A 27,242-nucleotide genomic window follows, 5' to 3' on the forward strand; every position below is an offset into this window, starting at 1 on the left:
GTACCCGTCCAGTAGGTTGTACAACCTCTCACGTCCGGAACGCGAATCAATGGAGACCTACATCCGGGACTCCTTAGCTGCCGGGCTGATCCGGAACTCCACCTCCCCGATGGGTGCTGGTTTCTTTTTTGTGGGTAAAAAAGACGGCGGACTCCGTCCATGCATTGATTACAGAGGGCTGAACAAGATCACGGTTCGCAACCGATACCTGTTACCTCTGTTGGATTCAGTGTTCACGCCCCTGCATGGAGCCCAAATCTTTACGAAATTGGATCTTAGAAATGCGTACCACCTGGTTCGGATCCGGAAGGGAGACGAATGGAAGACGGCATTCAACACCCCGTTAGGTCATTTTGAGTACCTGGTCATGCCGTTCGGCCTCACTAATGCCCCCGCGACGTTCCAAGCCTTGGTAAATGACGTCTTGCGGGACTTCCTGCATCGGTTCGTCTTCGTATATCTGGACGATATACTCATCTTTTCCCCGGACCCTGAGACCCATGTCCAACATGTACGTCAGGTCCTACAGCGGTTATTGGAGAACCGGCTGTTTGTGAAGGGCGAGAAGTGTGAGTTCCACCGCACTTCTTTGTCCTTCTTGGGGTTCATCATCTCCTCCAACTCCGTCGCCCCTGATCCGGCTAAGGTTGCGGCGGTGAGAGACTGGCCCCAACCAACAAGCCGCAGGAAACTACAGCAGTTCCTCGGCTTTGCAAATTTTTACAGGAGGATAAAAGGTTACAGTCAGGTAGTTAGCCCCTGACTGCCCTGACCTCCACCAAGGTCCCCTTCGCCTGGTCGGATCGGTGCGAAGCCGCGTTCCAGGAGTTGAAACGCCGGTTCTCGACTGCACCAGTTCTGGTGCAGCCTGATCCTGATCGCCAGTACATAGTAGAAGTGGACGCCTCTGACTCAGGGATAGGAGCCGTGCTGTCCCAGAGCGTGGAGGCTGATAAAGTTCTCCATCCTTGTGCCTTTTATTCCCGCAGGTTGACCCCAGCTGAACGGAACTATGACGTCGGCAATCGGGAACTTCTTGCGGTGAAGGAGGCTCTTGAAGAGTGGAGACACCTGCTGGAGGGGGCGTCGTTGCCCTTCACGGTTTTCACGGACCATCGGAACCTGGAGTACATCCGGACCGCCAAGCGGCTGAACCCCAGGCAAGCCCGCTGGTCTCTGTTCTTCGGGCGCTTTGACTTCCGGATCACGTATCGCCCCAGGACCAGGAACCAAAAATCAGATGCATTGTCCCGGGTGCATGAAGAAGAAGCCAAAGCGGGGCTGTCGAACCCCACCGAGACCATCATCCCCGAGTCCACTGTCGTGGCCACCCTACCTGGGACGTGGAAAAGACCGTCCGGGATGGCCCTGACCATGAGCCCGGACCCGGGGACTGGCCCCAAGAACAGACTGTACGTCCCACCAGAAGCTAGAGCTGCCGTATTGGACTTCTGTCACGGGTCCAAGCTCTCCTGTCATCCCGGAGTGCGTAGGACCGTGGCAGTAGTCCAGCAGCGCTTCTGGTGGGCGTCCCTGGAAACCGACGTCCGGGACTACATCCAGGCCTGTCCAATCTGCGCCAGGGGCAAGCAAGGACCATCGGAGGACGACGGGCCTCCTCCAACCCCTGCCAGTGCCTCATCGCCCCTGGTCTCACATCGGCCTGGATTCATCACGGGCCCTCCCGCCGTCCCAGGGCAACACCATCGTTTCTCACGATAGTGGACCGGTTCTCCAAGGCGGCCCACTTCGTGGCCCTCCCGAAGCTCCCGACGGCCCAGGAGACGGCAGACCTCCTGGTCCACCACGTCATGCGGCTGCATGGGATACCATCGGACATTGTATCAGATCGTGGTCCCCAGTTCTCTTCACAGGTGTGGGAGAGTTTCTGCAAGGAGCTGGGGGCCCCCGTGAGTCTCCTCGTCCGGGTACCACCCCCAGACCAACGGCCAGGCAGAGCGGGCCCAACCAGGAGTTGGAGCAGGCCCTGCGGTGTGTCACCCTCCGCACATCCGGCGGCCTGGAGTCACATCTGGCCTGGATCGAGTATGCCCACAAACAGCCAAGTTTCGTCTGCTACCGGCCTCGCCCCTTTTTGAGGTGTGTTGGGGGTACCAGCCCCCATTGTGCCCGCTGGTGGAGGGAGAGGTCGGTGTCTGCCCTCGGTCCGGCCCACCTCAGGGAGATGCCGCCGGGTGTGGCGGACCGCCCGCTCTGCCCTGTTGAAGGCCCGGACGAGGGCCCAAGTCCCATGCGGACCGCCGACGTTCCCCGGCCCCCACGTACCAGCCCGGGCAGGACGGTGTGGCTTGTCAACAAAGGACATCCCCCTCTGTGTGGACTCACCCAAGTTAAAGGACAGTACATCGGACCATTCCCCATCCTCAAGATCATCAACCCGGCTGCAGTGAAGCTCCGACTCCCGGCTTCACTGCGGATCCACCCTGTCTTCCACGTGTCCCGTATCAAGCCTCACCACACCCCGCCCCCCTGTACACCTGGACCCGCGCCGCCTCCTGCCCGGCTCATCGACGAGGAGCCTGCTTGGACAGTACGCAGGCTCCTGGACGTCCGTCGTAAGGGCGGGGGTTCCAATATCTGGTGGACTGGGAGGGGTATGGACCTGAAGAACGCTCCTGGGTGAAGAGGAGCTTCATCCTGGACCCGGCCCTCCTGGCCGAGTTCTACAGACGACATCCGGACAAGCCAGGTCGGGCGCCAGGAGGCGCCCGTTGAGGGGGGGGTCCTGTTTGTGTGGGCCGCTGAAGAGGAGGTACTGCTGGCCCACTACCACCAGAGGGCGCCCTGCTTGGAGTGCGGGCTACAAGCACGATGAGGGCGCCAGATCCCGAGGAAGTGACAGCGTCACTCATCACACCAGCTGTCACTCATCTACGCCACTACTTTAAGCCGGACTGCAACTCCACCTCCCCGCCGAGAAATCGACTACCGTGAGGTAATTCTCTTGCTGACTGACACCATTGTGTTATTTGCAGCCCTATTCCTGTGGACGGAGCCTTATCTGCAGTGGCGGAGATTTAACGACGACGACTGCGCCTTACTCTCTGGACAGATAAGTGGTTACACAGGCGTTGCACGAATGTGGGATTCGGAGGTGGAGGTTCCCCCTCCTAACGGTTGTACAGACCGAGAACCACTGAGTGTAAAGACTTACACTCATTCATCTTGTTTCTGCTTTGTTGCCAGCAGTACCAGGGTCGACAGTCGAAGACAGAGGTCACCTGGGGATTCGGGACTTGGCGGCCTCCGGTGTTCTTCAGGCCGTTGGTGGTGGAAGCAGTGTGGGACGCGGCCTCTCTCTCATCGGGGTCTCCTATCTTTGAGCCCTGCCCACACGTCACCTGGTGTTAATTGACTTTGCAGATTTTGTGTATTTAGTTGTGTATTGTCACAACATTAAATTGTTACCTTTTGGCTTACTCATTGTCCGTTCCTTTGCGCCCCCTGTTGTGGGTCGTGCTACGACACCTTCCCAACACAGAATTGTCCTTTATTTGACAATTAATTGTTGATCCCGTATTGAATCCAATACGGGACGTAAATTGTTCCACACGCACTCATCAAAACGAATAATGAAGAAAGTAAAACACAGGAAATATGAAGGGCTGCCCATGGTCATCCCTGGTACCTTGTGCTCACGTCTGCATCTCCGTCTGGTCCTGTCATGGGTTGCCTGGTTGCCTGGGATGTCTACACCCAAAACTCACACCTCATCCAAAGAAGCCAAAACGTTTGCAAAGGTGCAGAAGTGAGTGGGAAGAGTCGAACCCGTGGCTTCATGGCGTAGTGGCAAGGCCAACTAGGCAAAAAAGTATTTTAATTTTTTTGTGCCCTCTTAAAGTAAAAAACGTTCTCACTGTAAAGATTAAAATTATTGGTCTGTTTTCTTTAATATTTGTTTGTTATTGCACACTTCAGTGACTGCACAGTTTATCATTAACAGTTTCGTGTTAAGAAAGCACTTAAAGTTTCTGTGTAGGCTCTCAGTTGTCCAGGTGGTTTCCATAGTAGAGAAGCTGAATCTTGAACTGGAGTGGGTTGCTTGACGTGAGGACGTTTCGCTTCAAATCACAGGAAGCTTCCTCAGCTAAAATTCTTGCTCTGGTAGTCTGACTTCTGTCTTGACTCTTGTAGAGAAGAATAACCCAGAAGCCAACAAAAGCTGAAGTTTTTAACCTAACCAGACCCCACCTACCGAGAGGCTGACTGCTATAGGCTAGTGCCTAAACAATAGCTCTAATTAGCACCTATTGTGCTCCTAGTAGCACTCTCCTAATGACAGGATGGAAGCCTGGAAGATGTGTCTCTACCTGAAAGGACCAAACTCACACCAGACCACATCTGCCAACTCTTGGAGATCTGTCTTAACACCAACGTATTTCCTGTTTAGGGGGAATTACTACAGGCAGATCCATGGTTGTGCGATGGGGTCTCCGGTATCCCCCATTGTGGCCAATCTGTACATGGACGCGAGTGGAGAAGACAGCCTTGACGTCGTTCATGGGCATCTCTCCAGTCACTGGTTCAGATATGTCGATGACACATGGGTTAAATCAAGCAACAGGAGGTCGAGGGCTTTACAGAACACATCAATTCGGTGGACTCCAATATCAAGTTCACACGTGAGGATGCCAACAACCATTTAGCCTTCATGGACTGTGATGTTACGATTGGAGAGAACAGGCAGCTCTAGACAGAGGTTTACAGAAAACCCACTCACACTGACCAATATCTGCTCGTTGGCTCAAACCACCCCCCTTGAACACAAGCTCGGGGTGATCAGGACTCTTCAACACAGAGCCCTACAGGTGCCCACAACTGCAGAGGGAAGGGCTAAGAGCAACAACTTGTACGGAAAGCCCTCACAGTATGTGGGTACCCACGTTGGTCCCTGGACAAAGTGCAGAAGTCCCAGAAAACAAAGAGACCCGATAGACAGGAGACGGAGACAAGAAGAAGAGGAGCGTCTCTCCCTTATTTAGCAGGAGTAGGGGAAAACTACAGAGGATCTTCAGACAGCACAAAATCCCAGGTTTACTTTAAACCAGTCAACACCTTGAGACAGAAATTAGTTCACCCTAAGGACAGGATCCCTAGTTACAAACAGAGCAATGTAGTGTATCATATCAGATGTCAGGAAAACTGTAATGAACACTACATAGGTGAGTCGGAAGCAACTTTTACACCAAGAGGCTATACCAGCACCGCAGAGAGGTCGCCAGTGGACCTCAGTCTGCAGTTCATCTCCACCTGAAAGACACTAACCACACGTTTGAGGACAAGGAAGTTAAAATCTTAGCCAGAGAGAAGAAATGGTTTGAGAGAGGTGTCAAGGAAGCATTCTTTGTAAAACGTTCAAACCCAGCCTTAACCGCGGAGCGGGTCTCAGAACACGCTTTGTCCCCTGTTTACAATGTGGTACTCAGGTCAAAGCAGTTTCAGTCTTTTGTTCATGGTAATGAGTCATTCACGTCATCAGGAGAGAGTCGTCAAGGGAGCCATCAGGGGAGGCTTCCGTCCTGTCATTAGGAGAGTGCTAACTAGCGCACAATAGATGCTAATTAGAGCTATTGTTTAGTCACTAGCCTATAGCAGTCAGTCTCTCGGTAGGTGGGGTCTGGTTAGGTTAAAAAATTCCAGCTTTTGTTGGCTTCTGGTTTATTCTTCTCTACAAGAGTCAAGACAGAAGTCAGACTACCAGAGCAAGAATTTTAGCTGAGGAAGCTTCTGTGATTTGAAGCGAAACGTCCTCACGTCAAGCAACCCAGTCCAGTCGAAGATTCAAGCTTTTCTACTAAAGCACTTAAAGCTTTAAGTATTACTAAATGCTTTTTCAACAGAAAATATACTGTTGGAGTTATTCTGTAGATACACTGTTTTATTTTATCATGCATGTTTTGTGTTCTCTGCTCTGGTAGAATGTAGTCTCTCTGCTCTGATAAAGTGTACTGTACTGATGTGATGGGTGAAGGTTACTTAAGATATGTGACATGACATGCTTCTGCAAGTTGTGGTATCTCTGTGTGCACGCTAAGCTCTTTTTCAGGACATGTGAAGATGACCCAGGCAGAATGCAGCCATAAGCGGAGCAGTGAGATAAAGAATAGAGAATTGAATGTTCCAACCACAGTGTGATTATGATACATTAGTCCTTGTGTCAGAAGAAGTGTGATTAATCGTTAGATGTCTTAAACACATCTTAATCGAGCCCAAGATTAAAAAGGTTCTGAAAGTCCTGAATGTATTGTGCAATCAGCGGTTCTGCGGCAACAGCTCACGCGCTATCACTCCTCCCCTTAGGAGCTGTACCGCCCATGTATGTAGGGAAGTCCTAAATAAAAGAGCAGGAGCGCAGGCCAGACTTTAGTGTAGCTTTGGTGTACAGCCTGACTTGCACTCCTCGCGAGCTAAATTTGACTTTCTGTCTCACTGGTGGTTCTTGACTCTGTTTGTCTTGTTAAAGGTTTTAAGAATGTTTGGAGGCGAAAATACCCAACATTGACTGGGGGCTACGTCCGGGATCTCAACAATACCGGAGGTGTCCGGCGGGGGTCGCCAAGTCCAGACGTAAATCCTTGGCCAAGGTCCGATCGATTGATCGTGTCTGCAATTGTCGACCGCCGGTGGCATCGTCTGGTTGACGAGATTTTCCCGAAGAAGACAGACAGGAAGTCGAGTCAGTGAGTAGAATTCTTTGTAACAGTACTGAGTGAATGGTGAGCAGATCACATAAACAGTTAAATTCCGCAAGCGATGATACAGAATCGTCTGTTAATGAAACACAGTTAAACTCTGTAAGGAGGTCGGGCCTCCTCTACGATGGCGAGGAACGCACGTAGTTAAATTCCGAAGGAGGGTGCGACTCCTCTGTTTATATACGCGTACCGGTAGGGAATAAAAGTGTGATCACATAAACAGTTAAACTCCGTAAGCGATGGCGTGGAATCGTCTGTTAATGTAAAGCAGTTAAACTCCGCGAGGAGGGCGGACTCCTCTACGGTTGCGAGGGACGCACGTAGTTAAATTCCGAAGGAGGGTACGGACTCCTCTGTTTTAATACGAAGTAATACCGGTTTTTGAGAATAAAAGTGTGAAAGTGTAATACTTGGACAACGTAAGTGACAACCGTGTGTGTGGATGCAGAGGCAAGTGATTCCGCTTCCTACGGGGAGGTGAAAGGAATCAACCACACGACGGCAAATTAATTGTCACGTCCAAAGAAAGTGAAAACTTCAGATTTAGAACACCCTAGGTGTGCCCCCGTCTGAAGTCCAAATTATAACAAGGAATAATAAAAATGGGGGGAAAGACGTCTAAAAATAAGGAAAATTTATCAACTGACGACTGGAAATTTATGGAAGCAAAAAATCCAAAAGCAACAAAGAAATTGGAGACCTGGATAAATAAACATGACTTTGACGGACGACTAAACCTGACTAGTATTCAAAAACTGAAGGAAAGGTTGGAAAAGGAACATAAAGGTGATAAAAAAAAAAGCAGAAAGTAGGGGCAGATTTAGTGGCATTTTGGGAGGAGGAAGCAGAGAACAGACGGAAGGGAGCAGAGAAGCGACGATTAGAGAAAGCAAGGAAAAAGAAAGCTGTAGGTAAGGCAGAAGAAGATGTGATAATTCAGCACAGAGAACCTGAACAACCTCAGAAACCACCGACGGCTGGACCGCCGGCAACAACGCATTTGTACCCTCCTCTACCAGAGGATGATGATGTGCCGCCACCGCAGTATGATATGGCGGTGCGACCTAAAGTAAAAAGTGAAAAACAAGAAAAGCCACAAACACGCAGTCAAACAAAAGTGCCTACAGCTCCTCCCATGGAGGAACACAGTGACCAGGAAGGTACCTATCCTTTGATAGAAGTACCAAATCCTCGTGCAGGAACTCCAGGGCACCGATCAACCATGCTCGTATATCGAACATGGAATGCTGATGATATCAAAGCAGCAGTTGACATGATACCATCACCTCATGTTGACATTGAGGGATTCATGCAAGACATAGAAAACATTAGAAAGTCGTATCACCTAGATGGAACTGTGGAAGGTGTAACTCCCCCATGAGAAGATGTAGCCCAGTACATTATTGACGTAACCGCTTTGGTTAAATCCTACAATCTTAGAGGGGATGAAGTTCAACAAGTCATAATGGCAACTGTGACAAAGGATTGGGCTGATGTAAAAGGAGATTGGGATCCTGCAGAGGCAGACCACACTCCATTAGCCCATGATAGTCAGGAATTGGAAGATCGATTGGCCGCACTATTGCTGAGAATTAAGCAGAAATACCAGCAGAAGTCAAATTACACAGAAATAAATCACACAAAACAGAAAGATGATGAACCATTCGAAGACTATCGACATCAAATGGAAAAAGTTTTTAAAGTGCACAGTGGTCTTCTACCACTGAAAATGATAGCGTGTATGAACAACAATTGAAAAATGCACTCCATGCCAACTCCAGATCAGATATCCGAGCATGGGTAGACAAACACATGATAACGTTCCCAACAGCTGGGTTACAAGAGTATGTAGACCACGCCATACACGCAGAAAGAAATCTGAAAACAAAAAAGGCAGCCCGCTACTGTATATACAAATTTGGCCCAGGCCTGGCAGTGCTCTTTGGATCTGTCGGAATTGAGACAAACTGAACAATTATTGGAGGAAGGTCTGATGACCTGTGAAAACAGAGAACATGTAGTAATGATGTCACCTAAAGATCTACACATAACTATACTATTCACTCCACGAAAGGATGAAAGGTATGGAGCAGGATTTCTGAAAATTCCATCAGAATTACAGACAGTAGCACACTTATACACAGACAGAAAAACCACCTCTGTGTGTAGTGTAGTGCTGACCCAAAGTGCAGACAAATGGTACAGAGGAAAACCTGAGGCTGTGCCGCATATTTCACTGATAAGGGCAGACACTCAGTCCTGGAAGGACCTTGGAGGAATTGTTAAGATAGCTGAGGAAGCAACTGATTGGCATGAAGCAGATGCAATGTCGGTGTGGGATTTCAGTCCATCCACAGGCTTGTATCGGAAATACAAGTTTGTAAGTGCTTGAACGACACCGGTGATACATGAAGTAGATCTGGATGATTGAAATTTAACAACATCTGTGTTGTTGACACAGGAAGATGAGACTTTATTGGCCAAACTGCCTCCTCATCTCTGGGTGAAAGCACCCACAGATGTAGGACTGTTGAAAAATATTCAGCCAGTCGAAATTAAGCCACGATCTGATTGGAGACCACGGATCAAACAATATCCGTTAAAACCTGAAGCAGAAAAAGGAAATGATGACTTTTCTAGGTATCTGTAATTATTGCAGAGCCTAGATTCCATGTTATGCAGAGATGGTGCAGAAATTGCAGGATTTAATACACTCTATACCAATGGATATGACTGACAAAATACAGTGGAATAAAGAAGCTGAAGAACAGTTTACAGCTCTTAAACAAGAACTTGTGAGTTTCACAGTATTATCTCTGCCCAATTATGCCAAGCCATTCACTCTCATGGTGGACACAAAACGGGGATTCATGTGTGCAGTCTTGCTACAACAACATGGTAATAAAAATAAACCAGTTGGCTATTATTCCAAACGTTTGGATACATTCTTATCGCCTGCCAGACAGACAATGAACCATTAATAGATTCTGACCTTTTATTGGATATGCAAAAACAGGCACCAGCGCAGGAACAACATTTGTGGTTGAAAAATGGGGCAACCCCAAACCCCAAAGGACTTTATTGTATACATAACAAACCCATCCTACCCAAAAGCTTATTCAAAGCAGCTGCAATTGCGACACATGGGTGTGTCGACAGGGGGGATGGTATATATGGTAGACCAATACTTTACTACCTATGGATTTAATTTATACTCAAAAAATTTTTGTAAAGCCTGTGTTACCTGATTGAAACACAACCCACAGGGAAGTATAAGACCCCGGAGAGGGCAATTCCCAAAACCACAGTATCCTTTTCAAATTGTCCATATGGACTTTATTGAACTAAATCGATGTGGACCTTATCAATACAGTCTAGTATTATGGAATACCAGAGACATTGTACAGTGATAATGGAACACATTTTGTAAATGAAGTTGTACAAAGAGTAGCAGAACACATGAAAATTAAGTTAAAACATCATTGTGCTTACCACCCACACAGTGCAGGATTAGTGGAAAGGACAAAGGGCACAATAAAAATAAGATTAAGGAAATGTATAGAAGAGACAAAACGAACCTGGATTGAATGTTTGGACCTAGTAAAATTGTATATGAGAATAACACCAACACCATCAGGGTTAACACCATTTGAGATACTTTATGGACGACCATATCGTCTACCAATTTTGACATGGATACTAAAACAGCAGATGAGGAACAAACATTAGCAAATTTTATGAAAAAGACATTAACACAGAAAGAGATAACTTAAACACATTTACTGCCGAATAATTTTGATCTTCCACAGGACGGCCTTCCAGTAGTCTAGCCAGGAGACTGGGTGTTCATCAGAGTGATTAAGAGGAAGAACTGGTCCAGTCCTCGTTGGGAAGGTCCATACCAAGTGCTGTTAACAACACCAACTGCAGTAAAGATAGCGGAGAGATCAACGTGGATACATCACTGTAAGATACAGCGTGTGTTGGCTGCCTCCACAGTGTAAGGGAAAGTCTGGCTACAAAGGGAGTCTATTTAATTAGTAATAGATTGTCTCAATGCCAGTGAAGCAGGGAGATCCTTGCACTATTAGGTGAGGTTGGTTAACAACACTGTATCCTAGCAATCATGACTGAACTACAGCAGACCCCGGAGCGGCGTGCTCAGCGCCGCCGCTGCCGGACTGTTGGTAGGGCAGCCAGTTGCGTTGTGATCTTAGTGTGTTTCGTGCTCCTCGAATTCCTGGCCTGGTGGTTGACCCAAGAATTGCAGCTCACTGTGGACCGAGCCAGAGAACAACGCAAGCAACGTCAGAAGAGGTTTATTCATAATGTGAATGAGACAGATGGACACCCTCATATATACCATACTAATATGTGGTACAGATATGTTCATTTATTGGCTATGGAATTACGTTACTAATTGTTATGTTTGTTCGCAAATACCTATATCCTCAACACACCCAGCTCTGACGGCTAAACCGTACCCTGCTAGGGTGACAGAATGTCTTATCATACGGATGCATAATCAAACTGTATTTCGGGGGCAGCAGTTCTCAGCAAATCTGATAAGATGTAACACCACTTGCCTCAGTGCAACCACTTATATGATAGGGATTTCAACAGAGGACGTACAAGTGTGCCCAAGTGCTGCTCCATTGACTAGACTGAAGGGAAACGCAAAAATATCATCACGTTAAATTGTCATCACAACGGCCATTCCCAATTTGCTTTTACGGGACAGGGAATAAAACTGTAGGTAAAATTAAGAAACGTCTGTGTACCCAAACGTATGTTTTATCAAATAATTTAAGCCTAACCAAAACATAATATGTGGATGGTACTTATCTTCATCACATTGGACGGGGATGTAATTATACAGGCTCCTGTCCATGGGGAACGGATGAATCATGTGCTTATGTTAGTAAGTTTTTGCTACCACCTGTAAATGGTACTCCGGTGTATGATGACATCTATTGGCTTTGTGGTTCCAGACTGTACATGAGTCTCCCACCAAACTGGGGTGGTGTGTGTGCACCTACCCAGGTGACTGACCATACATATGTGGTAGTGCCAAGGACCTCCACAGAGAAGAATGGCAGCACCAGACGGAGGAGATTGATATACCCAGATGTGTTACCACATGATCACATGTGGGGCTCGGATGTACCAAAGGACCAAAAATTGTGGTCTGTAGGAGATAAAATAGCACATTCATTGTTCCCCTGGATAGGAGTGGGAAAAAATTCATTAATGATTGAAACTGAATTATCGATTGGGTCTGTTCATGAATGTAACTGAAAAAATAGTAGCAGCTCAAAACACTGAAATAGATGCTTTACGTACCATGGTGATGCAAAATCGCATGGTTTTAGACTTGCTTACTGGTTCACAGGGAGGAGTTTGTGTTCTGCTGAACACAACATGCTGTACTTTCATCCCAGACTCCATTCATTCAGTGGATATGCAGGACGCATTGGAAGAGCTGAATAAACTTCGTGATGCAATGCATAAAGACACCCTAGCCGTGAACCGGTGGAATCCCTGGTCCTGGTTGACTTCAGGACCATGTTGGCAGTTACTATTGAAAATGGTGACACCAGTTATTATAGTCCTAATTCTGATTGGACTTTGCATGTGTTGTGTGATCCCTTATATCAAAACAATGGTTGGCAAAATGGTGTCAAATACATTTGTACAGTGTAATCTGGCCTTCCAACAAACTATGCCAAAATATCAAGCATTGAAACAGTCAGACCTTAGTGGAGAAAACTATAATGACTGTACTGAGAATTATGATGATATTGAAAAGCTCACAACTCCAGTTCAAGCTTGAACTGTTGACGTGATGAGTTAACACACTCTTAGCCTATGAAGCTTTAGCTGAAAATGTAATAAGACAAGTGGTGTAGTCGAATAATACAGAAAAACGGTTCATTTATACCAGTCAGCCGAAGTGACGTGTGGTGGTGGTGTGGAGATAATAGAATTTTTGACAGATTGCCTAGGAATGTGTCAGGCTACTGTGCTTTAGTGTCCCTACTCCTCCCAGTAAAAGCCATTCCCATTTTAGCCAAGGACTTGTTGACGCACCTAAAGTCTGTGGTGCCTGAAAATTGCAGCTGAAAATCTGAATAAGAAGTGGTTGCTTAGTAACAATTGTTTACTTTTAGGTGAAGATGTAATACCGTTGGAATGCATGATAAACAGAGGGGAATGTTGGAGTTATTCTGTAGATACACTGTTTTATTTTATCATGCATGTTTTGTGTTCTCTGCTCTGGTAGAATGTAGTTCTCTCTGCTCTGATAAAGTGTACTGTACTGATGTGATGGGTGAAGGTTACTTAAGATATGTGACATGACGTGCTTCTGCAAGTTGTGGTATCTCTGTGTGCACGCTAAGCTCTTTTTCAGGACATGTGAAGATGACCCAGGCAGAATGCAGCCATAAGCGGAGCAGTGAGATAAAGAATAGAGAATTGAATGTTCCAACCACAGTGTGATTATGATACATTAGTCCTTGTGTCAGAAGAAGTGTGATTAATCGTTAGATGTCTTAAACACATCTTAATCGAGCCCAAGATTAAAAAGGTTCTGAAAGTCCTGAATGTATTGTGCAATCAGCGGTTCTGCGGCAACAGCTCACGCGCTATCACTCCTCCCCTTAGGAGCTGTACCGCCCATGTATGTAGGGAAGTCCTAAATAAAAGAGCAGGAGCGCAGGCCAGACTTTAGTGTAGCTTTGGTGTACAGCCTGACTTGCACTCCTCGCGAGCTAAATTTGACTTTCTGTCTCACTGGTGGTTCTTGACTCTGTTTGTCTTGTTAAAGGTTTTAAGAATGTTTGGAGGCGAAAATACCCAACATATACCACTACCACCCCTTGGCTGGTGGCAGTGACCCCAGTGGCCCAGAGGAGCTGTGGTGTGTGTCTTTTATTTTAATTTCTGAAAGGTGGCAACCTAATGATCAAACAAAGATCAAACTTCTTCATCAGAAGAATGATACTCCATTTTGTTACCTCTATTACTTTGGGCAACACGTGCACTTGCTAAGGTGTTAATTGTTTCCTCACTGCTTAAGACTGCTGCCACAAAGTTGTTTGCTTCTGAATCACTCATTTTGCTGCAGTGCACTTGAGCTGGCTGAGCATTACCAACTGCAAACAGCAGATGGCAGAAGTGGGTTGAAATTTTCTTCCAAATTCTCAAGGTTCATTCAATATATTCAAGTTTCCATTCAATATATATTTAGCTTCATTTAATATATTCAAATTTCCATTCAATGTTCATTCAATATATTCAAGTTTCCATTCAATATATATTTATTTTCCTGTTTGGCATGCCATAATAAATAAATAAATGTTATATATATATATATATATATATATATATATATATATATATATATATATATATATATATATATATATCACAAATATGTCACCTGATTGTGTCCATTTTTTTTTTTTTGTCATTTTCTCATTCATCAAATTCCATGTAATTTAATTTCAGTTGGGCGTTTAATCAACTTTCTTCAAAAAAATGGAGTGGGTTGATACTTGGCTTTGGGCCGTCCAACGGGCAAATACTTATGGTACTTAATTCAGTGTAGGGTTTTTGTTTTTCACCTGTTATCGCACTGTCAGGATTCTTAACTAGTTGCTGCAAGCTCAAAAACAATGAATCTGGATCTTGCTTTGAATTCACTAACCTCATACTTCATGTAGCCTGCATCATATTTTCAGTAATAACTACATGACTATAACAGAGCCACAGCAGTAACATAAAGCACAATGGACTACAAATATGACATTTGCATGCAGAAATTACAGCATCTAATTGAGCTTCCTTACTTGTCATCAAAATACAATCCTCGTGCAACAGCGTATGTGATGGCAGGAATGATGGGGAAACCTTGGGATAAAGAGAGACAAACATCAGCAGGTCACCGAGCTGAAGGTTTTAATTCAGTAGCATTAAAATATGCAAAACATAATGTGAAAGAGTATTTTAACTGATATAAATGGTTTATGTGATATATACTCAACAAAAATATAAACGCAACACTTTTGGTTTTGCTCCCATTTTGTATGAGATGAACTCAAAGATCTAAAACTTTTTCCACATACACAATATCACCATTTCCCATAATATAATGGGCATATATTCGGAGTACTGTGTGGAGGTTTGGAAAACAAAGACCATACACATCTAGTCCAACTCAGGAGCCTTGTGGATTCTAATGAACCACCATCAGCACACACCCGATGTAAGATTAATAACATCTCCTGAAAAATTAATGAGTAAATAGCCTTAACAGTATCCACAAATGGGAGAATGGAAGGGGTAGGAACAGGGTGGGGGCTGCGCGGGGGGGGGGGTTCTGTAGCAGGATCCACATATTTGTTGAATTTGTAGGTTGAACCCAACTGCTAAAACATGATGCGTTTTAGTAGTGTTTCCATACAGGGAGTGGCTCGAGAACCAGGCCTGGATGGGGATGATGACAGGCTGAAGAACTGGACAAAGTAATTAAGTCTCACAAGAACACGTGTTGTTAATTTAAGAAGGTAAGACGGCAGCAGAAATGGCTGATGTGCTTGTTTCCAAACCAGAAGGTTGCTGCTTCAAGACCTGCTGTGCCTAGTCTCCACATAATTTAATGTTGAGTTGTGTCATGAAGGGTATCAAGTTATTTCCAGAGTTTTCATTAATTTTCTGATGCAGAGCTAGGTCCATGTCATGGTGGCAGTAGACCAAGCAGCTCACCCCTTACTTCCCTTTCCACGTCCAAGTCCTCCAACTCTTCCTGGGGGATCATGAGGCACTCCCAAGCCAGATGAGAAACTGAATCCCTCTAGTGTGTCCTGCATCTCCCACAGGGCCTCCTCCCAGTTGGCTATGCCTGGGAGACGACCAGGGGGCATCATAACCAGATACCTGAACCACCTTAGCTGGTTCTTTTCAATGCAAAGGAGCAGTGGTTCTACTCCAAGTCCTTCCTGGATATTTGAGCACTTCACCCTGTCCCAGAGTGTAAGCACAGATACCCAAACCAAGGAATCTAATTTCTGCCGCTTAAGAATAGGAGCATAAATCAACTGGTAAACAGAGTCTCACCTTCTGGCTCAGCTCTTTCTTCACCACAACAGTCTGGTACAGCGTCTGCAGGATTTCCAGAGTTTCTCAGCAATTTTTTCTCAGAATGAATTCCCAATTTCAGCCTTTGCATTTTGTTTTCATTATTTTTCTTTTTTGTTTATTTATTTTTTTCCATGCACCGTCTGGCAGCATGGGCCGGTGTTGCTCATTACCGCATTCACCACACTAAGGAATTATCTTGATCTTGGATGGCAAGCAACCAGGCAGACAGTCGACCTATTCCCACATCTTGAAAATAGCCATCTACCCGCTGCAACCAGATGATACATGGCCTTCGCCTTAGCGTTTTCCAGTTGCTGGGGTCCTTAACACTGATGCAACTGCATGCTGGATCACGCCCATAGAAAGGCACTACATGGATAAAATGTTATAGCTCATGATACAAGTTATACTACCCAAAAATCCTCTGAAGATACCTAATACCACAGACATCACCTTAGGGCCCTGTCCCACTGGCGTTTAGGATTTGCGCATGAAATGAGGAGACAAAAGCTGAGCGTCCGCAACAAAGGTGGGCGGAAATGACAAATGTCCCGGGGTGGATCAGCGAATACATGAGGAAGAAAAGCGGATATAACAGGGAACAGAAGCGCAGCGACCGTGGAGGCACACCCATGAGGGGCACAGCGGCCGTGATGCACTCGCTTCATCCGTGCCCACTCTGTCTGCATGCGCGACATACCATTTGCGACCGTGATGTGGCCGTGCTGGGCACGCGTCATATCTGTTTTGCACGCTGTTCTGGTCCGCCGCCAAGCCGCGCCAACCCGTCCATTGCGGATATCAATCAATCAATCAATCAATTTTTTTATATAGCGCCAAATCACAACAAACAGTTGCCCCAATGCGCTTTATATTGTAAGGCAAGGCCATACAATAATTATGTAAAACCCCAACGGTCAAAACGACCCCCTGTGAGCAAGCACTTGGCTACAGTGGGAAGGAAAAACTCCCTTTTAACAGGAAGAAACCTCCAGCAGAACCAGGCTCAGGGAGGGGCAGTCTTCTGCTGGGACTGGTTGGGGCTGAGGGAGAGAACCAGGAAAAAGACATGCTATGGAGGGGAGCAGAGATCGATCACTAATGATTAAATGCAGAGTGGTGCATACAGAGCAAAAAGAGAAAGAAACAATGCATCATGGGAACCCCCCAGCAGTCTACGTCTATAGCAGCATAACTAAGGGATGGTTCAGGGTCACCTGATCCAGCCCTAACTATAAGCTTTAGCAAAAAGGAAAGTTTTAAGCCTAATCTTAAAAGTAGAGAGGGTGTCTGTCTCCCAGATCTGAATTGGGAGCTGGTTCCACAGGAGAGGAGCCTGAAAGCTGAAGGCTCTGCCTCCCATTCTACTCTTACAAACCCTAGGAACTACAAGTAAGCCTGCAGTCTGAGAGCGAAGCGCTCTATTGGGGTGATATGGTACTACGAGGTCCCTAAGATAAGATGGGACCTGATTATTCAAAACCTTATAAGTAAGAAGAAGAATTTTAAATTCTATTCTAGAATTAACAGGAAGCCAATGAAGAGAGGCCAATATGGGTGAGATATGCTCTCTCCTTCTAGTCCCCGTCAGTACTCTAGCTGCAGCATTTTGAATTAACTGAAGGCTTTTTAGGGAACCTTTAGGACAACCTGATAATAATGAATTACAATAGTCCAGCCTAGAGGAAATAAATGCATGAATTAGTTTTTCAGCATCACTCTGAGACAAGACCTTTCTGATTTTAGAGATATTGCGTAAATGCAAAAAAGCAGTCCTACATATTTGTTTAATATGCGCTTTGAATGACATATCCTGATCAAAAATGACTCCAAGATTTCTCACAGTATTACTAGAGGTCAGGGTAATGCCATCCAGAGTAAGGATCTGGTTAGACACCATGTTTCTAAGATTTGTGGGGCCAAGTACAATAACTTCAGTTTTATCTGAGTTTAAAAGCAGGAAATTAGAGGTCATCCATGTCTTTATGTCTGTAAGACAATCCTGCAGTTTAGCTAATTGGTGTGTGTCCTCTGGCTTCATGGATAGATAAAGCTGGGTATCATCTGCGTAACAATGAAAATTTAAGCAATACCGTCTAATAATACTGCCTAAGGGAAGCATGTATAAAGTGAATAAAATTGGTCCTAGCACAGAACCTTGTGTAACTCCATAATTAACTTTAGTCTGTGAAGAAGATTCCCCATTTACGTGAACAAATTGTAATCTATTAGACAAATATGATTCAAACCACCGCAGCGCAGTGCCTTTAATACCTATGGCATGCTCTAATCTCTGTAATAAAATTTTATGGTCAACAGTATCAAAAGCAGCACTGAGGTCTAACAGAACAAGATATCAGCGGATGACAGGGGATATGCGGCGCGTTGGTTGTGTATGTCCTGTGTATGTCTTCAGTAGGTGTTCAGGCAGTGATGCGGATCTCATCCGCAGGAGGATTTTTGAGCCACTCAAAAATCTTGGCTCCAGACATGCGTGCCTCTGCGGATGATCACGGACGTGTTCGGATGGCGGCCGACTCATACAGTAATGTTACACGGTTATTGCGGTTGTTTGGCGGATGTGGGCCACTTTTGTGCCACATTTTGTCCGCAAATCCTCTTAAACGCCAGTGGGACAGGGCCCTTAGGTCACCGGTTAACATCCAAGTCCTGCAACCATACAGTGAGACATGAAGCACGAGGAGGTTAAAACTTGGACTTTATTCTCCTGCAATGTAGCATTGCCAATCATCTCTGTACAGTGACCAGAGTGAGCCTCAGACAAAATGTTCCAAGAGCCACCAAACTGGAAACTTGGACAAACCGCACATAGCCGCACGACAAACAGGGTCTCCTGCAATGACCTTGGTACTGGGTTGAAATTGTCAGTAAAGAAAATCCATACCATCTTCACTCACCCCATCCTAGGATGTAATACCAGAATAACTGTTGCTCCCCAACAAAGACGGCTACGATGATCAGCGTGTGGAGGTAGATGCCTTCACACAGCATCCAGAAGTAGGTAGACGCAGATGTATACTGGTTTAGCACAGTTAAGACCTTACAGCTCAACTAAAGGGCAAAACAGACACAAGGGAAATGGTAAGACATCATTAGAAATGCATCACGATGCATTACAAGAATTGCAATATTCTGGGGACCTTGCAAGGCATATTAGAAGGGTATATGAAAACCAACAGTTTGTAAGGTTAGACCTTACTTGTGTGAAGCACCTTGAGGCAACTTTTTTGTGATTTGGTGCTATATAAATGAAAACAAATTGAAAATTGAAATTGAAAACAGTATTTTCCATGCAATTCAATTTATTTATATAGTGCCCTAACCTTACCAACAGCCCCTGAGCAAGCACATAGGCAACATTGGTAAGGAAAAAAACTCCCTTGGACATTTTTTGAGGAAGAAGCTTGAAGCAAACCAGACTCTGAGGGGTGACCAACTGCTTAGGACATACTAACAATAACAAAGATCAATTAAACAAAGTACAAGCAGGAATTTTCATACGTGCAAAATAAGAACAGGAAAAAAAAAAGTGGTTATAGCCCTTCAGCAGTTGTCATCGAAAAATGTTCCCAGAGGGTGAAGCTCTTTAGTATGCAAACTTGATCAAGCTGCATCCTCATACAGAGAATTGCAAAAAGGGTGCTCCACTCCACCACAACCATCCGCGAAAGAGTCTGACGACCACACCTCAAGCACAGAAAGAGAGAACAGAATCAATCAGCTGGAACTTACAACTCTCAGAACACTATTTCTCAGCGGTTAAATAATAGAATCACAGACAGGATACTCGTGTGTAGCATGATTTTGTTGCACGCACTGTGTCGTGCAGAAGAGTAAACTCATCTTTAATGGGTGTAGACTGAACGTGAGAGGGGCGCTGGTGCGTGCAATTGCATAAAGAGAATTTTGAAATGTTCAAAAAAATCTTTCATTCATAAATGTCATACAACGTTGCATGATCTACTCGCCAACACTACGTGCAGGTCATCAAGTCACGTAAAGAAGAAGAGGACAGCGTGAGTGGTTGCGTCAGCGCACCACATCAGAGTGCAGCTCGTCTGAACGATTATAATGAGATGTTAAATCTATCACAAACATACTTTTACAGCTGCACACAAGAAGGAAAGAACATGCAACTGTTCTACCAAGCCATGACAATGTAAACATGACCAGGCACCTAAGTGGCTCTACTCTACTCTTTTCTACTCTCCTATTTTACGCTTTCTTTTTAGATATACCTTTGTATACTGGCATAGTTCCACCTTAGAATTGGAATATAATATATAAGATATACCTTACTGAATTTTCATGACAAATAATTACCATTTTAGACGGCTCCAAATGCTTTCTCCAGCTCATTCAGCGCGCGCTTGACCAGCTACTGCTGGAGCGGTCCTCTGTGATTCAGGAAGCAATTAGAGCTGTTTTCAACAGCTAACTCGCAGAGAAAATGATTAATCTACCACATCTGCTTGATTAATCTGAACAAAATTAAGACGGGGAGGAAAAAGAAATAGTTCAGTACAATGCTCATATCTTAGTCATACAAAAAGGAAAACAGATGGGTCTTTAATGTGGATTTGAATGACTCCAGAGATTCAGACTGTTTTATCTCAGCAGGCAGATCGTTCAACAGAAAGCTCTGTGGCCTGCTGACTTCTTTTCCAGTAACCCTTCCTCTTGAGAACAGCAGCGGTACATAAGGTTTAATTCTGTTGGCCATATCAGAGCTGCTAGGCCATGGAGGATTTTGTGTGTTAATAACAAAACCTTAAAATCTGATCTCACATGGACAGGAAGCCAGTGAAGGGAGGTCAAAAGAGGGGTAATATGGTCAAACGATGGCTGATTTGCACCTAATTTGTATCTTTGTTGTATGAACGGTCAGATCAGGTGAACAAACATGAATGTGAACTGTCCAAACAAAAGTATTATGACCTGCAATGAATAAATAATTGAATAAATAAATTTAATTTAGGTCAATCCGGCTGATGATGTGAGTCTAGTATTCATTAGTGCTCGCAAGTTGTAGATTTCATAATAGGAACTGACCACAAGCAAAGCATTTCATTTGATAAATCCACACATTGTTCTGTTGATCGTCGGGGTGTCTGGAGCCTATCCAATTTAATATATAATAGGCAGATATAAATACTGTATTTTGCACACTATTATATATAATGTACTTACTTATAGATTATAAAACACAGTACCCTCAAATTAGGCTGATTGTAATTAAAAGTACTTATGTGAGGGTCAATATGGCGACCTGTCCAGGGTGCACACTGCCTCCAGACCAGCGTATGGCAGGATAGGCTCCAGCCGCCCCACGGATGGATGGATGGATGCAGAGTTATAAAACAATCTGGTTGCTCACAGAGTTGCTGGCAATTAAAGCCTGGTTATTGGCTGCAGTGAGGGAGAGCCACATAATAGTAACGATGGAATTCAGGATGAAGGAGAGAAACATGTTCTTGTGGAGGGAGATTCTCTGGCAGCTCAAGCTCCTGAGAGAGACAGAGAGGATGTTTATGTCAGTACTTACTGTGGGACTGCGTGGCATCTTTAAAACAGATTATTTCTGTATACTGAATTTATTGTTAATATATCCACACCAATATCAGAGCGTCTTCAATTCATGAACATGGTTATTGTATAAAACACACAGTGGAACAGCATAAACCAATTTTTGGTATTACAGACAAATGAAATCAGTACAGGAAACACGGTTTATAAAGTATGTAAAGAGTGTAAACAGCTACAACAAGACTCACTTGAAATAGGAGAAGATGATCAGACAGACAATCAGGGAGACAATAGATAGTCCATGACCCACCATGGCCAGGTAGTAGAGACTGATGGCAAACTGTCGAAATCAAACAGTGCATCCATTGCTCAGTGCTTTGTTGCATTGGATATCTACTGGAATTGTGCTCGTACAATGTATGTGCATAAGGTTCCAGTGTCTGCACAGCTACACAACAACAAAAGTACAGCTGGTACCTATTATCTAAGTTACATTTAAGTCCTGAGAAGGTTGTGTTACTATGGTCCTGATTATTCCACTCTGTGGTCACTGAAGTTAACATTGTTGGTTATCCACTTTATGACTGGGACCCTGGAAGTTCCCATATAAACAATTAAATTAAAAGTGAGTTTAGATTTCTGCAACTTTTTGTCAACTTAGAAGCCTGTTAACGGCACCGTGTCTAAGCAATAGCAAACAAATCCCCATCTCATCACGCAACATGGATTTTAATAAACAATAAAGATAATATTTCACTATTAACTTTATTATAGGACAATAAACATGAAAACATGAAGCAAATTGTATGAGACTTTCCTGTCCTAATGCTTGTTTTGCCACTGAATCTACCTTTGCCATTGCAGAGCAACACCAAGGCATAAACAGTGCAGCTAAACTAAACAGAGCACAGAGCAATACAGCATGATGCAGCAAGCCAGAACATGGTGAAGCACAGTGTAGCACAGAGCAGCAAGAAGCAGGGAGCAGCACAGTGCAGCAGCATGGAGCAGTGAGCAGCTCGGTGGAACAGCACGGAGCGGGAGCAGCGCGGTGCAGCAGCACGGAGCGGGGAGTAGCGTGGTGCAGCAGCACGGATCGGGGAGCAGCTCGGTGCAGCAGCACGGATCGGGGAGCAGCTCGGTGCAGCAGCATGGAGCAGGGAGCAGCTCTGTGCAGCAGCACGGAGCAGGGAGCAGCTCTGTGCAGCAGCTTGGAGCAGGGAGCAGCGCGGTGCAACAGCTTGGAGCAGGGAGCAGCTCGGTGCAGCATCATGGAGCAGGGAGCAGCTCAGTGCAGCAGTATGGAGCAGGGAGCAGCTCAGTGCATCACTGTAAAGTGCTTTGAGCATCTGCTTCAGATGGAAAAGTTCTATAGGAATGCAGTCCCTTTACCAAGGTGCAGCATGGAGCAGCACAGTGCAGCATGGTTCAGTGCAGCACAACGGAAGGCTAGCTAGGAATTTTGTCTCACAAGAAGGTCTTGGGTTCAGTTCCACCAATGCCCACATCCTTTCTGTGTGTGAATTTGTATGTTCTCCCCAAGTCTGCAGACGTTTCCTCTGGGAACTCCAGTTTACTCCCCATATAGCGATACAATATACTTTATTGTCTCCAAGGGGAAATTCGTCTTGGACGTCAAGTGCTCTGCAGACATTTCTGTCTCAAGAAATCAATAAATACAACAAAAAACTGTACACTGCTTGCACACCAATGGAACATTCACAAACATATTGCACGTTACCCATATATACAATTAGCAGGGGTGTTGGCCAAGTGGTTAATGCGCTTGGTTTCAGTTCAGAAGGTTCCGGGTTCAAATCCCACCCCTGCCACATTTCTCCATGTAATGTGGAGTTGCCTCAGGAAGGGCATCCAGCGTAAAACTTGTGCTAATTCAACACGCAGATCCACCTTGGATTTGCCGTGGCGACCCCGAGTGCAAACAAGGGAGCAGCCGAAGGGACTTACTTTACCCATATATACAATTAAAACAGCATACAGGAAAAAGATAATAAAGTTAAAATACACACCTTACTTGTACATATCTACACATGCACACACACATATGTTGGCAGTTTCCTCGCTTGCGAGGATAGTGGGAAGGCCTTTTTTTTTTTTTTTTTAGTTTATTTTCTACACGCCCTCTGGTGGCTGAAAAGTCCGATGCGGGATGCACAAGACCTGTTACACTTGGGGCAAATGAACACTTGAGTAGGCTGGGCTTGTGCTGCTGCCCACTCTTTCTGTCTTTGATGCTTCTGGCGTGAGGCCTCACTTCTTTCTGCCTCAAACTTCAGGCTGGCGGATTTGATGCTGGAACGCTAGCTGAGTCTATCTGTAGCTAGATGCTGCCATGACTGATGCTGAATGGCTGCAAGGGAGAGCTGTTTCTTCAGCTGGTCCTTATAGCGCTTTTTGGGGGCCCCTTGGTTTCGTCTCCCTTCCTTGAGCTCGCCAAAGAGAATTAATTTCGGCATGCGTGTATCATCCATCCTGGCTACGTGACCTGCCCAACGAAGCTGTTGTTTGAGTATAATAGACTCCATGCTGGGCAATTTGGCTCTGGTAAGGATGCCCTCATTTGAGACGTAGTCCTGCCACTTGATCCCGAAGATGTTTTGGAGACAACGCTGATGAAAGCGTTCCAGTAATCTGATCTGCTGGCGATACAGAACCCAGGTTTCAGCTCCATACAGGAAGGTAGGGACCACAATGGCTCTGTGGACCTGCACTTTTGTGGAAAGGCGCAGTGCATGATTCTGCCAGACTTTCTTTGAGAGTCAACCAAAAGAACTGCTGGCCTTGGCAAGGCGACTGTCTAGGTCCTTGGCAACAGATGCGTCATTTAAGATAACACTACTGAGATACGTGAAGTGCTCTACTGCATTCAGGCTGGTACCCTCGATGTTGATTTGGGGTGGGGTATATGCTGTATGGGGGACCGGTTGATATAGGACTTCTGTCTTTCTCAGGCTGATGGTGAGGCCGAAGGCTCTTGCTGCTTCAGCAAAACAGTTGACAATGTGCTGCAAGGCTTGCTCCGTATGGGCGACGAGGGCGCAGTCATCTACGAAGAGCAGCTCCATGATTAGCTGTTCTGTGATCTTAGTGTGGGACAGAAGGCGCCGCAAGTTAAACAGACTTCCGTCGGTTCTGAAGCAGATATAGATGCCGTCTGTCAAGTCTTCTTTGGCCTCACGAAGCATCATGCTGAAGAAGATAGAGAACAGAGTGGGTGCAAGGATGCAACCTTGTTTGACGCCATTTGAGATGGGGAAGCTGCCGGACAGAGTCCCGTTGTACTTCACTTGTCCCATCTGGCCTTCATGCAGCTGGCGGATGATGGTGAGGAGCTTTTGAGGGCAGCCAAGGCGTGCAAGAATCTTCCACAAACCCTCACGACTGAACGTGTCAAAAGCCTTGGTTAAGTCTATGAAGGCTGCATAAAGGGCCATGTTCTGTTCTCTGCACTTCTCCTGGATCTGTCTCAGGACGAAGATCATGTCAGTGGTTCCCCTGTTGGCCCGAAATCCGCACTGACTCTCGGGAGTATTTTCATGCGATATGGTAGGGGTAAGCCTGTTGAGCAGCACTCAAGTCAAAATCTTACCTGCTACTGAGAGGAGAGTGATGCCCCGGTAATTAGAACAGTCGGACTTGTCGCCCTTGTTCTTGTACAGGGAGGGGCCTTGAAAGTGAAAGCAATCTTGGAACGGACCAAGCGATGATCCATATAGCAATCCGCGCTAGGCATCACCCTGGTATGTAGTACGTCTCTTCTATCATGCTGTCGCGTCAGAACGTAGTCCAGAAGGTGCCAGTGTTTGGAGTGTGGGTGTCTCCAGGTTGCTTTGAATCTCTCTTTCTGTTGGAACAGGCTGTTGGTGATCGTCAAGTCATGTACAGAGCAGAACTCCAGCAGCAGGCGGCCATTGTCGTTACAGTTGCCTATGCCATGTTTCCCTAGAACGTCCTTCCATACATCGGAGTCGCGGCCCACTCTGGCATTGAAATCTCCCATGATGAGGAGCTTGTCCTGGGTGTCGACGCGCTGTAGAAGGTTGTGCAGATCGCTATAGAAAGCCTCCTTAACTCCGATGTCGGCCTGCATAGTTGGGGCATACACACTAACAATAGTGGCAAAATCCTTGTTGTTGATGGGGAGTCAGAGTGACATGAGTCGGTCAGAATGTCCAACTGGCAAACTGTGTAACCTATGTGCTATGGCGCTCTTAATCATGAACCCGACCCCTGAGAGTCGACGATCTTCTTTAGCCTTCCCTGACCAGAACAGTGTGTAGCCTGTGCCTTCCTCAGTGAGTGACCCTTGGTCTGCAAAGCGCACCTCACTGAGTGCAGCAATGTCTATGTCAAGTCTTGCTAGCTCTTTGGCGACTAAGGCTGAGCGTCTTCGAGGACGATCGCTATTGTCTGAGTCCATCATTGTGGGTACATTCCAGCACGCAATTTTCAGGTTGTTTTTCTTTTCGCACCGCGTGTAGTGATGCCCGTTGGCAGCGGTGAGCCAACTGGGTCTAGTGAGACAAGCCATGTTTAGACCACCTTTTCTAGGTCTGTCTCCATGTGGAGCAAGCAGGGCTATCCCTAAACAGGGCTGCTTGGTCACCCAGGGCCCTGCCGGATGATGCTGTTGTCTCGGGTCAGCAATCAAACGACCATAGCTCCTGAGCCGCCTGCATGCAGGATCGAGACTGCAGCTCCCAGTGCCATCATGCACCTGCTGTTTTCGCCTCTTCCCATCGCTGCAGGGCTTTCCTTCCCACCTGCGCTCGTTGCTTAAAGTGGGAATCAGCTCGCGCACACCAATTACATCTTTAGGCAAGGTGGCACTCCACAGTGGCAAAGACAAGCTGAGATGGCTGTGGCGACCACCAGGCTGTAGGTTTTACATCAGAGTGACCTTCTACTAGCCTCTGGCTAAAGAACCTTCCTCAGAGGCACGGGGGCAGTAACCCAGGCTGGGGGTTTAACATCAGGGTTTTCCTTCCCCTAGGTGGACCGCCTTAACAGGGCTAATGAGTCCCATGTACCCACTGCTATAACCCAGTCAGCTGGGAGGCTCATGATGGCGGGAGTGCCTAGATCCCGTACAGGTCATGGACCTACCACTGCCATACTTGAATAAACAATATCTGTGTTGTAAAACAACAACAACAAAAACACAAAGCCAACCTAATCAAAACCAAAGTGAGTGCAGCTCCAGGAAAACCTACCTGACACAATCTAAAACTGACTGAAAATAAATCTGACTCAATCTAAACCGAAAACAACTCATCTAGCTCCAAGTAACTATAGCTTGTAAGCTAACAAACGGAATATCAAATCAAATCAAATTTATTTATTTATTTATATAGCGCCAAGTCACAACAGTCGCCCCAAGGCGCTTTATATTGTAAGGCAAGAGCCATACAACAATTACAGAAAAAAACAAAACACACACATATATATATATATATATATATATATATATATATATATATATATATATATATATATATATATATACGAGGGCTGTCAATAAAGTATAGGTCCTTTTTATTTTTTTCAAAAACTATATGGATTTCATTCATATGTTTTTACGTCAGACATGCTTGAATCCTCGTGCGCATGCGTGAGTTTTTCCGCGCCTGTCGGTGACGTCATTCGCCTGTGAGCACTCCTTGTGGGAGGAGTCGTCCAGCCCCTCGTCGGAATTCCTTTGTCTGAGAAGTTGCTGAGAGACTGGCGCTTTGTTTGATCAAAATTTTTTCTAAACCTGTGAGACACATCGAAGTGGACACGGTTCGAAAAATTAAGCTGGTTTTCAGTGAAAAT

The 27,242-nt window shown here is 45.6% G+C and overlaps 1 protein-coding gene across 1 annotated transcript in view; it reads right to left on the reverse strand.

The window, feature by feature from the left end:
- The window catches only part of calcrl2 (calcitonin receptor-like 2), a 158,302-nt gene that overhangs the window by 38,650 nt on the left and 92,410 nt on the right, over nt 1–27,242 (reverse strand). Inside the window, exons 7-9 of the mRNA XM_034173295.1 lie at nt 21,259–21,388; nt 18,779–18,932; nt 14,570–14,630 (exon numbers count right to left, since the gene is read on the reverse strand). Coding sequence (XP_034029186.1) covers nt 14,570–14,630; nt 18,779–18,932; nt 21,259–21,388 — 345 coding nt within the window. The remainder of the gene's footprint in view (nt 1–14,569; nt 14,631–18,778; nt 18,933–21,258; nt 21,389–27,242) is intronic.

Source organism: Thalassophryne amazonica, chromosome 6 (assembly GCF_902500255.1).
Source record: "Thalassophryne amazonica chromosome 6, fThaAma1.1, whole genome shotgun sequence".
NCBI lineage: Eukaryota > Metazoa > Chordata > Actinopteri > Batrachoidiformes > Batrachoididae > Thalassophryne > Thalassophryne amazonica.